Source organism: Pelophylax lessonae, assembly GCF_965119305.1.
Source record: "Pelophylax lessonae genome assembly, chromosome: 1".
NCBI classification, from domain to species: domain Eukaryota; kingdom Metazoa; phylum Chordata; class Amphibia; order Anura; family Ranidae; genus Pelophylax; species Pelophylax lessonae.
Window position 1 is genome coordinate 535779503 of NC_138768.1, and position 14287 is coordinate 535793789.

General features: G+C 40.1%; 1 protein-coding gene across 1 annotated transcript in view; it reads left to right on the plus strand.

Annotated features, from left to right (window-relative positions):
* The window catches only part of PRKG2 (protein kinase cGMP-dependent 2), a gene marked incomplete at its 5' end in the record, with an annotated part of 139833 nt that overhangs the window by 20712 nt on the left and 104834 nt on the right, over nucleotides 1–14287 (plus strand). Inside the window, 2 exons of the mRNA XM_082269973.1 lie at nucleotides 2410–2473; nucleotides 13491–13568. Of these exons, the coding sequence (XP_082126099.1) occupies nucleotides 2410–2473; nucleotides 13491–13568 (142 nt within the window). The remainder of the gene's footprint in view (nucleotides 1–2409; nucleotides 2474–13490; nucleotides 13569–14287) is intronic.

The window sequence follows — 14287 nt, forward strand, 5'->3', positions numbered from 1 at the left end:
AGAAAATAAGCTTTCAAATAATTAATAAAGTTTTTTTTACTTTCCATTTTCAGCTCACCAGAACAAAGTCCTTAGGCTGGCCATACATATTAGCATCTTCTTGTACAATTTTCCTTTAGATTTACCAAAACTATATAATATCAGGTCAAGCCTAAACACTTTCAAATTGTATCCAATCAGGTCAGGCCGGCCCTTGCACTACATAGCTGAAGGTAAATCTAAAGGAAATTGAACAAGAACATTGTAAAATGTATAGCCAGCCTTAAGCAGTGTTTCTTTGGTTAAACAGGTGCTTAAAGTGGACCTTTACTCAAACTCAGCACTTTAACTCCAACAATCACCCCGCTCTCCACCATCTGTTTTTTCGGTTTTTCATTGTTTATTTACCTTTTCCTATTTTTTGCACTTCACCCTGTATCCCACCTCCATTCTGACCTTGGTGAGAATGTCTTCGCCTTCACTCCTGAAGCCTCCTGGGATATGCATATCCCATGTCTCAGGGGGCATCAGCTTCAACACAGTGGCCTAAGGAGGGAAGACCAAGTACTGCATCATCATTAGGGGAAGGGGGCCTGAACCAGAAGGAGACAGTTGGCTCCTGATGGCATCAGAAAGGAAGAAGTCCTTGTATGACCTGGCTGAGCTCCACAGTGAGAAGAATCCTCAGATAATATATTCAGATTTTAATTTTCTCCTTTTATCCCTGTTCCACTGTAAAAGTTTGAATTTCTCTATTTTCCATCAGGACAAATATAGAAGAAGAATCCCCACAGCGTAGTCATAGGGGGATAATTACTAAAACTGGAGCGTGCATAATCTGGTGCAGCTCTGCCTTGAAACCAATCAGCTTCCAGATTTTATTGTCAAAGTTTAACTGAACAAGCTGAAGTTAGAAGCTGATTGGTTACTGTGCACAGCTGCACCAAATTCCAGTTTTAGTAAATCTCCCTCTTAGTCAACAACAAAAGGTGTGGGTTTTTAAAGTACTGGCCTTATAGAATGGTAGCTAGCATGTTCAAAAAGAGAAGTCAGCAAACGCAACTGACATACACTATATTACTAAAGCAGGAATGTCCAAACTATGGCCCTCCCGCTGTTCAGGAACTACAATTCCCATGAGGCATTGTAAATCTCTGACATTCACAGACATAACTAGGCATGATGAGAATCGCAGTTCCTGAACAGCTGGATGGCCATAGTTTGGATACCCCTGTACTAAAGGTATTGGGACACCTGCCTTTACACGCACATGAACTTTATTGGCATCCCAGTCTTAGTCCGTAGGGTTTATTATTGAGCTGGCCCACCCTTTGCAGCTATAACAGCTTCAACTCTACTGGGAAGGCTGTCCACAAGGTTTAGGAGTGTGTTTATGGGAATGTTTGACCATTCGTCCAGAAGCGCATTTGTAAGGTCAGGCAATGATGTGGATGAGAAGGCTTGGCTCGCAGTCTCCACTCTAATTCATCCCAAAGGTGTTCTATCGGGTTGGGGTCAGGACAGTCATGTGACTTCACCCCAAACTCGCTTATCCATGTTTTTATGGACCTTGCTTTGTGCACTGGTCATTATGGAGTGTAGTTGTTTTTCAGGGGGTTGTGTTTGGCCCCTTATTTCCAGTGCAGGGAACTCTTAAAGCTCCCAACTTTGTGGGAACAATTTGGGGATGGCCCCTTCCTGTTCAAACATGACTGTGCACCAGTGCAAAAAAAAAGGTCCATAAAGACATTGATGAGCGAGTTTGGGGTGGATGAACTTGACTGGCCTTTACAGAGCCCTGACCTCAACCTGATAGAACACCTTTGGAATGAATTATAGTGGAGACTGTGAGCCAAGCCTTCTTGTCCACATCAGTGCCTGACCTGACAAATGTGCTTTTGGAAGAATGGTCAAACATTCCCATAGACACACTCCTAAACCTCTTGGACAGCCTTCCCAGAATAATTTAAGTTGTTATAGCGGCATTATTGCTGCATTTTGCTGTATATTTGGTAATATAGTGCATTTCTGTCACTGCGGGTTTCCTTCAAGTTCATTCACTCTTCCATTTATTCACTCACATTAGTTTGCCAATTTACAAAATAGCTCTTACATTTTGGGTTTACAACATTCTCAGTTTTGTCATGATGACCTTTCTTTTACATATTCCAACTAATGAATTGTGGTTTTAAGATATGTTCCTCTTATAAATAGTAATTGTATAAAATTCGATTATGCAATTACTTGGCAATATACCTGCAATAATTATGAAATTTAACGTGAAAAAATTCAGTTTAGAAAAAAAAGTGACAAGATTTATTAGACTAGGGGTTACCTTTTGCCTGTACATTTGTAAGTGGTATGAATGTAACTCTGTAGATGATGCGTACAACAGTCAATTACATTTAAATTTCTTTCTCTACTTTAAAGTGTATTTTTATTTAAGAAGCTTCCAGAAGACACATTGATGAAGATAGCAGACTGCTTAGAACCGGTAAGTTTTTTTTATGGTTTTTGTAACATGTTAAAGGGAACATCAAAAACCTGTTGTCTAAATGATACATGCCGAAGCTCAGGAACTAAGGTACAAGAATATATCTTGTGTTTTACTACCATAGGAACCTCAGTAAAATGCCATATCTTGGTTTGAGTAGTAAGGCACATCTCCTCCCGTATCACCCAATGCAGTGCTTACTGCATGAATAACCTATCACCAGGCCAAAGCATTGCCATGTGACAGTTGTAGGGTGTGCCTATGCAAATTACAACATTACCAATTGCATGGTAACCTAGTAATCAAATATCTATATGCAGGGGAGCCTCTGCCCCTCAGGGGAAATCCCTTACATACAGCCATATACCAAAATAATTACCATGAAACGTTATGGGTGCTGTAAAAACTATCCAACAGAAATATCACAAAATATAAATGTTTAATTTTAAATACATATATTTTATGATATCTTCGATGGGTAGTTTTGACAACACCCATAAAGTTCCATGGTAGTTTTTTTGGTATTCCATTTAATTTGGAACTTGGGGGGAAGGACTCCAATAGCACTCTAACAACTAAAAATGTAATTTAACAATGAAGATGTAATCTGGCACCTTATGATTACTGATTATGGCTACACTTTCCTACACTGGTACGGCCACGCTTTCATTTAAAATTTGTTCACAACCCTCCCTCGACCCTATATTACTTTTTGTGCCTACCACAGACTGCTTTTGAAATTCCTCCTAATCCAGTTGAATGCCATGATTATTGTGCCATACATGAAAATGTGTTTGATACAATATGCATACGTGAGACTCCCTTGTAGAAAGAATCTGATGTAGCGGAAAATTTCTTCATTCAAGCTTTCAGATTGAATCATGTCTAGAAAGACTGGCATTGCCAACCCTGTTGCATGGATATGTTTTTTTTTTTTATGCATCAAGTATTTTAGTTCACAATGCGATTGTATGGAAGCATGATCTTCCCAGCGTCAAGGCCGACAAGTGGATTTGTGGATCTAATAGAAGAGTCAGGCATATACCATGATAAAGCAAGAAAATACCAGGTGAAGATCTAGGATCTGTATATAAGAAGTGGGTTGGCATAAGCAAAGCATATATTGAATTTAAAGCACACCTGTGCCCATAATATGGGTCATAGATGTTTCACATGTATGCACTGCAGCTTGGTGTATTCTAAAATGTATGACATGCTACATTTTTGTGAAGTCACTCATCTTAAGCAGGCCCCTTGAAATACATTTTTATTATTATTATTATTATACAGGATTTATATAGCGCCAACAGTTTGTGCAGCGCTTTACAATGTGAGGGAAGACAATACAATTACAATACTATTCAAAACATGAGGTAGGAACTATTAATGTCATACACAAAAAAAAAGCATGCATCATGCAGTTCTTTGTATTATTACCACATGCACCATGGAGAAAAGCTATTCTTTGTATATATTTGGTGAAAAAACACATACAAAATGTACATAATGCATTGCAATACAGACAGTAATTTGGATGCAAAACTCATATTAATGCATGTGCATAATTGTGAAGGGCCGTGTACTGAAGGAAATATGAAAGCTAAGGGCCTGGCAGTGATCTTGAAAATGTGTCGACAAGTGATTGTTTGTTCTTTCAGGTGCAAGCATGGGGGTCAATGGGGGACAATGAATACAATAATACTAGGCTAGGCTCCATTAGCATATTGGCATCCCAGGTCATGGGCAGAATCGCCAAGATTCTGGCCGTGATTCCGAATCACGGCAAATCGCGGGACGCCCGCGCGATTCCCCTCACTTTCAATGGCACCCCAAACGCAATGCAATTTTGCCACGATTGTCGCCCAGCTAATCAGGTTAAAATTGCACAAACAGAACTGCAGGATGCCCAAAAGAAGCTCTTGTACTTTTTTTTGGGGCGACAGGCATACCACAATTCTGTTTGCGCGATTTTACCACGATTCATCAAGCGACAATTGAGGCAAAATTGTGCCGCATGTTAGGTTGGTGAGTAGTCTAGAGTGTCAGTCATGATTTGTTGAATGAGGTGGTGAACCTCTTTCCAGCACGGTTGGATATTTTGGCAGGACCACCAGATGTGTACTAGTGAGCCTGTGTGATTGTCACACCTCCAGCATTTAGCAGATGTGGAGGGAAAAATTTTGTGGAGCCCCAGAGGAGCCATGTACCATCTCGTCAGTACTTTAAAGTTATTTTCTTGTGTCGTGACGTTAATTGATCCCTTGTGAGCAATTGTGTGTATCATTTCACATTCAACCTCTGTGTAATTAACATTCAAGTCTAGTTCCCATTGTCATTTCAATTTGCTAGATGTCGAGGTCATGTCTGGGAATAGCAAGGTGTATATGATCGATATCATATGCCTTTAAGGCTCTTGTTTGGCGCATAGTGTTTCAAAAAGGGTACGGGGGGCGCCAGTATTTAGGAGCGTTTTTTGGGTTATTTAGAAAGTGCCCAATTTGTAGGTATGACCAAAAGTGGAAGGTAGAGGTCTGTGTACGGGAGCAGAGTGTTGAAAGAGAAATGAAGTTCCTGCTTTCAAAAAAATATTCAGCTTTAATACTTTGGTTAGGCCACATGTCGGTGAGGAAGGAGTCTGATAGTCCAGGTGTAAAGTAGGGATTTTGTCTAATAGGTGTGAAAGGACCCGAGGAAGTGGATATCTGGAATTTTTGGCAGTTGGTTTTGAAAATGCGTATGGTGTTCGCAATTAAGGGGTGGGAACCAATGGAGGTCTGCAAGACGGTGGAATTTGTCCGAGGGAGTTGGTTCAGGGGGGGTTTTGGTGCTAAGCTGTTCCAGTTGTACATCCTGTATATATTTTTAACAAGCAGTAAAAGAATTTTAAAACAAGTTCTCACTGCCCTCTTTAGCTGCTTGGACTGTGAAGTAATTATTACTCAAAGATCACAACAGGGAATCTAAAGTTGACATTCGGTCAGTTTATAACAGATTACAGCACCTGGTGTGTGTGTTTACATTGCAAGGCTTAGAGTAATGGATTGAAAGTTCTGGGACCCTCAAATCCTGGTTAGTGAAAAAGTGATCAAAAATGTAGTTTATTAGTGCTAAGGATGTCCCTGTGTGGCATTTGGGTGCTACTTGGTCAGTTTCTGTGTACTGTGTACTGTGTACTGAGGAACTACCACAGTACCCTCAGGATAATAATACAACATTTGAATTTTAAAATAAAGTGGCACACCAAAATGTGTCCCAAGTAAGAATTTATTCTAAAAATTACTTTAGTAATAGAGCCAATCGCCGTCTTTATCAGGGCTTATGGACATATGGAATCTGTTTGTTCTACCAATGATTTCACACTAGATATGCTATGTTGTCCAAATAAATTTAGTAGCATTCAGCTTCTGGTTAGAGCGTCAACCAATTTTTCATAAGCCCCCAAAAAACATTGGTTCTCTTACTTAAGTTAATTCCTACTTTTAACTTAAACATTTTAATGTGGTTCTTTGATTTCAGGTTCAAATATAATTTGTCCCTGGAAGGCTGGCAGACAACCAAGTCCCTTCTGCCATAGAAAATACAGGAAAAAGACACTCTATACTAGGGCTGTGCATCTTCACTTACCTCACGATTCGATGCGATTACGATTATTAGGGTCGCGATTCGATACGATTCGATTCCGCGATGCATCACGATTACTGCTCAATGCCCATGCCCAGCCCACTGCCCAATGGTTTTCAAAACTTTATCAAAAAAAACAAACAATCAAGCAGTCACAAATAAAAGAATCCTTTTTATTTTCATTTGCTTCAAAGGACACTTTCCTGGACCCTGTCATGGCCTGCAAGCCCTGCATACTTTAGTGCACTTGCACTGCAAACATATAGGAAGGTCTGAAAATGCAAACAGCATAGCAGAGACAGACAACAACACTAGTATTTTACTAGAAGTAACAGTAAAATTTGTAAAAAACTGTAGTAGTGCAGTTTACTGCTTCATAAAAGAAAATATTAATATAAGCCAGACTGCCACAGCAGAACAGTACCCCCGGGCCCCGACCGACCGTCCCCTGTCCCAGGCCCCCCCCCCATCACAGACATCCCCCAGAGATACAGACGAGAGACCCCCATGAATGATTACACAATCATTTGTTCGGACTGGGTGGGTTGTTGTGCACTGCATTGCAGAGGAGGACAGGTGCTGTGCTGCTCTCTGGGCTCTGTGGCGGGCGGCTGGCGTCACTGGCAGTGGCGTGGCGGCTGGGCCTCCAGGGCCTGTCGGCTACGGTGAGGTGAGGTGAGGCTGGCGGCGCTGGCTGGCTGCGATGGGGACGCACTTGGGGCTCCTCGCTCCTGTGTGTGGACTCACTGGACTGGCGGCTTCTGGCTTGGATGGCTGGCTGGCTGGCTTCTAGGCCGCAAGTGGGACGCCGATACACGCGGGGGATGTCTTGCTGCGCCTCGGCCCGGGTCAAAGAGGCAGAAGGGGAGGGGCGGAGCCTTTTTATTAAGCTCCCGCCACTAACCCACCAATCAGCTGCCGATCCTGCGATCTTGTGATTTTTTCTTTTTTTTTTCCCTTGCGCGATAGGGCGTGGCCGCGGCTGATGACGTCATTTTGTATAATCGATTATGCCGGCAGCCCGCATCGATGCAGAATCGCGAAGGGTCGAATCGCGATGCATCGATCTTTTCGATTATATTCCCCAGCCCTACTCTATACCAGTGATGGCGAACCTTGGCACCCCAGATGTTTTGGAACGACATGTCCCATAATGCTCATGCACTCTGCAGTGTAATTGAGCATCATGGGAAATGTAGTTTAAAAACATCTCGGGTGCCAAGGTTCGCCATCACTGCTCTATACCATTGTTGTGACTTTAAAATGTTAATGTCCCTAAAACTCTTCTAGGTACAGGGGTGTTTTGAGAAACTTTTACTGTTTGTACAGAATAAGTTACCACTTTATTGTGCAAAGTCTGGCACACATGCACTTAAGGTTTGGGTATACAGTAATCAATCGTATTTTAAGTTTTTTTTGGGGTGTAATAATTCATATATAATTATATTTCTTGGTGTTAAATCTTAAACTGCTGCCCCAAAAATAACCACACCAATTTCCCAATAAACTTGCTGTACTACATAATACTATTTCAGTAGATTAGTAGTAAGTCTAAAAGTTATTAGCAGCAGTACAGGGCAGATCTGTGTGAGACAAGTGGGCAAATTTACTAAAGAACTTCAATTTCACACAATATAATTGTGTAGTTATTCGCTGAAATTATTTATTCATATGCGAATGAAGATGGTAGGTTTAGAGGATTGCCTTTTAACATGAATAAATAATTAAAAAGAATATTTCCACGATTAATTGTTAAAGATTCTTAACTCCTTTAATAAACCAACCCCCAACTTTACACCACCTAGAATAGATGCCAGAATTGACATTAATGCTTCATCTAGGCAAACAGATTTCAGTGCACAAGGTAGATGCCAAATCTTGATGATGCTTGTACAAACATGGTCTTCTTGGGAGAGAGGCATTGCTAGGAAGAGTGCTGTAATCTCTGTAAGAGGCCGGGGCGTAACTACAGGGGTTGCAGGGGTTGCAATCGCTACCGGGCCCCATGCTCCAGGGGGCCCGGTAGCAAACCAGTGGGTAAACTTCCAGGATTGCAAAGGCCACACTTGCGACCGGACCCTGGCATTGCACCACTGTGGGGAGGCCCCAAGATTGCAGAAAGGGGGCCCACTGCAGAACTTGTGAAAGAATCCTGCTGCGGGACCGTAATAAAAGGCCATGCAACAAGTGTAAAGAGCCCCAGGATTAGTGGGAAGACCCCTGGGCTTGAAGGTAAGGGCCCCGGCCAGGGGTCTGGGGGGCCCTTCATGGTTTCTTGCATCAGGGCCCTGAAGTTTCTAGTTACGCCTCTGGTAAGAGGTAATAAATACCTGTAAGTTTTACACTTTATATTACTTAGCATGCATGCAAAGAACATGAAAAATATGTTTGTGGCTAAGTCCACATTAAATGTATGTTTTAACCCATCGGTGTAGCAGCATGGGTGATCCCTTTTTTTTGTAAGAAAAAACAGTAATTTCAGGTTTTAGCTGCTGCACTACTTGCAGGTAAAATCTTTAGCACCACAATACATGTTCAATTGCATGTTCAATGGTCCTCTGTGAATACCACTGAGTATGTAAGTTTCTACTTTAGTATGTACAACACTGGGCCAAGAAAGGTGAGGATTTTCCTGTTTTACTGTACGAAAACATAAGAAGTGAAAGGGGATTTCTATTTAAACTAGGAATCATAAATAACCCCCACAGTCTACCAGATCAAAGCATACGCACGTCTTGAAAATGTGAAGTTAAGTTTATTTGTTCATATTGAAAATCTGGTCCTCGGTAAGAACCTTCTCTGGCTTTTTGAACATTAGAAAAAAGGAAATCTTCTCACCGGGAGAGAGCAGAAAATGTGTCCTGTGTTCCTCTAACATGTTAGAAGGTGACACATTTGCTAAACAATTTTACCAAAGCACAAGAGAGCTCATTAAAAAGGCTTCTCTATGTGCATGAGACACACCGAAGAGAAGGCCCACTGAGTTTATTTTCCTGGGCAGAAACATAATATGGACGTTGGCCACTTCAAATACGTGCAGTGGAGTTCCACGCTCTATTTCTGAAAGATTTCACAGAAAGAAACTATTTCAGAGGTGTTGACTTTATGTCAGACCTGTGTTCATCATATCATTGCACGAAAAAGAAAAGCAACCTTCTATTGAAATGCAGTCAAAGAGCACTTTGCACTTAAGTGTAAATTACACCACCAATGTATCAATGAGTATTTCATAAAAATTCCCCAGAGGAATTTATTAATTCCATGCCACGATGATACAGTGTTTGCTCTCTCATTTCCCAGGGTTTTGATGATGAAATCATTCTGAACAGGTCTTCTTGGATCTGTTCCCTCCAGAGGGCTGGCCATGTAACGTAACACTGACACAGATGTTACAAATTAATAATTCAGCGTAATTTCACCAAAGAGCACAGTCATTTTTCTTTAAAAGAACAAAATGTGTTTCTAATAGAGTATGTAGCGAGCAGACGTAATAACCACCAGAGAATTCCATTCTGATCCCAGATATTAAATCTAGAGCTATGAGGATTAATGGGAGTACACTTTGCTTGCTACCTCTTCACCTTTCACTATTTTCAATGGGAGGATTAGGGTTTGTTTAGGTTGTTTGTTGGACTTAAGGCTTGATAGACTTTAAAAAAAGATATGCTCACAAACAAATAAAGGCAGTCAATGCAATTGGCCTAAATAGGGTTCTCAAAAATATTATTAATGGTGGTGGTAAGCTAATGCTGCAAAGTCTGTGCCTTTCAAAGTTTAAATGTGTGCACATCTGGGCAATCAGGGTCAAATCCCAATTTTCAGGACCTATAGTGAATCTCTACCTACTATATTCTGTGAAGATGGGCAAACATTTGTGCAGTTTGAGAAAGTATTGGAAATATGTCTAATGGCCCCAGATTTCTATTTTTTTTTTTAAAGTAATGATAATGATAATAATAATGGCAATTCTAATTAAAAATGAGGTTCAAGATCACAGCTTCCATGGGTTTAGGGAAAGCCTGCAGGTTTGAGATGCATGGGCCTCATAAATTTATGTGCAGATTTAATCTGTCTACGCCCAGCTTTATACCCAGCTTTAGAAGGGAAAATTAGCAGCCATGGTGTCAGTGAATTGGAACCTTTTGGAGAGAAAGCTAATAAACTGCAAAAGGACTGAATAGGGCAGATAGGAAACTTTTTTTTTTTTTACAGGGTAGTATTTTTTTATTTATTTTTTAAATCCTATTTTATGTTGTAGGAAATTTTTCCATTTTAGAGTGTTCAAAGCAGAACATTCACGCATCATCTGTTCTTGGAACTGCACTATGTTTTTAGCATGCCACTACTTTACTTGAAAGTGATAGAAAAAGTAAGTGCAAGAGCAGTGTGCACCTAAACCACCTCACATTACCACTTAACTGCACCCCTATCCCATAGATAAAATAAACGGCATATTAAAAATGTCTTGCTGGTAGCTAATTTTACTCTGTTGTACAATCTGCAATATCCTAATTCTTGTAGTAAAACAACCTGCCCATTCCCTTTGTTTCTAGTATTGTAACATACCTGGTAGAAGAGCCTGACATGAAGAAGAAGGCCTCTCTTACACCTCTGGGCCCCTGAGCAGAGAGGTGGTGCAGAAGTATAGAGTGGCATGAGTGCCTATTAGTCTTGTCAGCAGCAGGGCTGGACAGGCTCCCTCCTTAGACCACAGCGTAGCAGGAGTGTTGGATGGATACCAGTGAGCAGGAGACAGGAGCAGGCTGGCACGGGTGACAGCAGACAGGTACAGGCTGGTAGCAGTCAGGCGGTGAGCAAGTGTTACAGGAATATAGGCAGAGGCTCACAGCAGGCAGTACAGCAGCAATGGGGACAAAGGCAGAGTCAGACAAACCGTGTCATACACAGTCAGCTAGACCAGGTGCAGATGCATAGGCAGGAGTGAAGTTAGGATACAGGCCAAGTCAGTAACCGAGCAGTGGAGCAGCAGCAAGGGGCCCAGGCAGCGAGGTCAGAGGCAGGTCAGGGTCAGTGCAGGTGGAGTTCAGTAGTCAAGACAAGTCAGGTTGGTAACAGTAGCCAGATGCAGAGTAACAGGTTGCAGGTATGCTTGGGAAAACCGTAGACAAGAAAGCACTGAAGCATAGAACAGGCTCAGTTTAAATAGCCTGCCTGGCCCCAATGTGAGCAACAGATGCGCGTGCGTGAGCATGTGCACATTTCCTACGTGCATGTAAAGGAACATGAATTAGCCTGTACCTATGGACAGGACGCTATCCAGAAGAACCATGTAGTTTGCTGGTATGCCCTTCCTGACAAGTACATTGTGGGCAATTATCCATTATTAAAAATTTTCTGCTGCTGACCTGTTTTAAAACTGATGGATCATCTACAGTTCTTAAAGGAGTTGTAAAATCAGAGGTTTTTTTTTATCTCAATGCATTAAGATAAAAATCCTTCTTTATGTAGCAGCTGCCCCAGCACCCCCTAATACTTACCTGAGCCCCATTTTTATACAGCGATGCCCATGAGTCTTTGGCCATCCAGGATTCTCCCACCTGATTGGCTGAGGCACAGCAGTGGAGCCATTGGCTCCCGCTGCTGTCAATCAAAGTCAGCTAGCCAATCAGGGGAGAGAGGAGGCGGAGCCAAATGGCAGCTCTGTGTCTGAATGGACACATGGAGCTGCTGCTCGGCTCGGGTGCCCCCATAGCAAGCTGCTTGCTGTGGGGGCACTTGACAGGAGGGGGGGGCCAGGAGCAGCAAATAGGGACCCTAGAAGAGGGGGATCCAGGCTGCCCTATGCAAAACTAATTGCACAGAGGAAGTAAATATAATATGTTTGTTATTAAAAAAAAATATATCATAAGACTTTACAATCACTTTAATTCTTAATAAGAGCTTGATAGAAACCAGTGCATATACTACCACCTGTTGAAAAAGCATGTGTTGCTGCTAAACCTACCTGAAACTGAAATAAATCAGACTGGGAAGTTGATCTGTTGATAAAGCTAATTGTAAAAAAAAAAAAAAAAAATCTGTTGCATCAAAGCCACATGAAAATACCCTCTCCCAGCTGTATGGTATTTCTTTTTTTTTTTTTTTTTTTTTTTATTGTAGCATCCAGATCTGTATGTCTTTTTTTTAGATATATATATATATATACATATATGTATTAATTAATATATATTATATATAAAATAGATTTCCTATTAGCCTTAAAACTGCCAAAATATGATTTGCCTCTACATTTAAATTTACCAAATTTCGAACAAGATTTAACAAATTGATAGAATTGAACCCGGGCAGATTTGCCCTTTATTAATAATAATAATAATAATGTCATCAGTACAAAGCAATGAACAGATAATTTTACTCACATGTGGCCAGTAAGCTATTGCCCTAATATTAATCATCTGAGTTGTCAAAATTCTCACAGGTTTGCTATTTTTCTACTTTAAGAATTCCAGTGTTTAACTTAAAAAGTTGCATGCTAGTACTTAAAGGGTAATTTCACTTTCGTGGGGAAAAAAAACAGCAAATAAAGAGAAAATAATATAGCGTATACAATTGCGACACATATCATTTTGTAATTGAATGGTATTAAAAATTACCTTTCCTTTTCAGTCTGCAGCTGTTGTAATTTTCTGAAATTGCAATGCAATATGGCTACCTGGAGCTGTTCTGTAAACAGAATGTGTACTGACCACACTCCAAAAACATAATTTCCTGCTTGTGTGATTGACTCACCAATTTTTGCAGAGGTCTGCCTAAGATACAAGTCAGATTTCTGGCATCCCCTGCAACAAAAATGTAATTTTTGGTGAGATGCTCCCAATAGGAACACGTCAAAAGGGATGCAGGCCCAGCAGATTTCCTCATTAGTGCCCTGCAGCTGCCACAGCTGATAGATAATGATGAAATCACTCCCATTTGACCCACTCAACACAGAGGCACGGAGGAACAAACAATGATTTCTTCAGAAAAACAAAAGGTAGGAATCTGCAACAAAGTTTGTTAAAACCCTTGTAATGTACATAGATCACCTAGAGGGGAATGTTTTTTTCTCAACAAAAGTGGAGTTATGCTTTAATGTTATATGAAATACAATAAAAACATGAATTTGGCAATTCAGATATTAATACGATTCTACATTAAAAAAATCATGTGAATATGATAAAATGTTGCTTCAAAATGTAAAAGTCGTTGCTGAAAATGAAATCTTTTAGTTAATACAAACTTCTGTGACCAGTTGTGTTGAAAAGCTATTACTTGATAATTATACACCATGTAGGTCTTGTTACACTATAGACTGTTGGAGTTTTCTTTTCCACAATGCATTTTTTTAATGAAAATATTGCAATATTATTTATAATATTTGTTACTCTAATTACAGGAATATTATGAAAAGGGACATTACATTATTCGCGAAGGAGAGGAGGGGTGCACGTTCTTTATCATTGCTAAAGGAAAGGTAAAGCCAAAAGCAAAGAGCAAACTAAATATTACTTTTGTTTTGCTTCATTCCTTTCTTTACAGTTTATTGCAAAACCATTCTTTTAGGCTGCAGCTTAGTTCTGTAGTAGATATAAACTATATGGAATGGCATTTCATTTGCTAATGCACTGTTTATGATAAACAACCTTCATTTAAACTTCAAGACTCAACTGTTTCACCCCCTTCCTGCCTGGCCATTTTTCAGTTTTCTGAAAGACAATTATTTTGAATGACAGTTACTCAGTCATGCAACACTGTACCCAAATTAACAGGCGGAGCTTTCTTTTAGTGGTATTTAATCCCCACTGGGTTTTTGTTTTACTTTTTAATACTTTTCTGAAAAAAAAAATAAATACATTTTCTTTGTCTGTGTTACAAATCTCTGCAAATAAATAATCATAAATAATTCATACATTTGGGCCACCATGAATTCTAAAAAAATAATTTAGTGCTTTTTATTTAATGTGTGTGAAAGTTTTAGCATCTACAAACTATGGTAAATATAATTGAAAATTGATCAGTCCTGATGCACTGACTGCCTATTTCAATTCTTGAGGCCCTAAAATGCTAGGACAGTACAAATACCCCTTTTTGGAAAGTAGACAGTCAGTTCTTTTGAAAATGAAGAAATTAAAGAAATTATTATTATTATTATTTCTTTTTTTTTTTTTTTTTTTTTTTGCATAGTTGTAATTT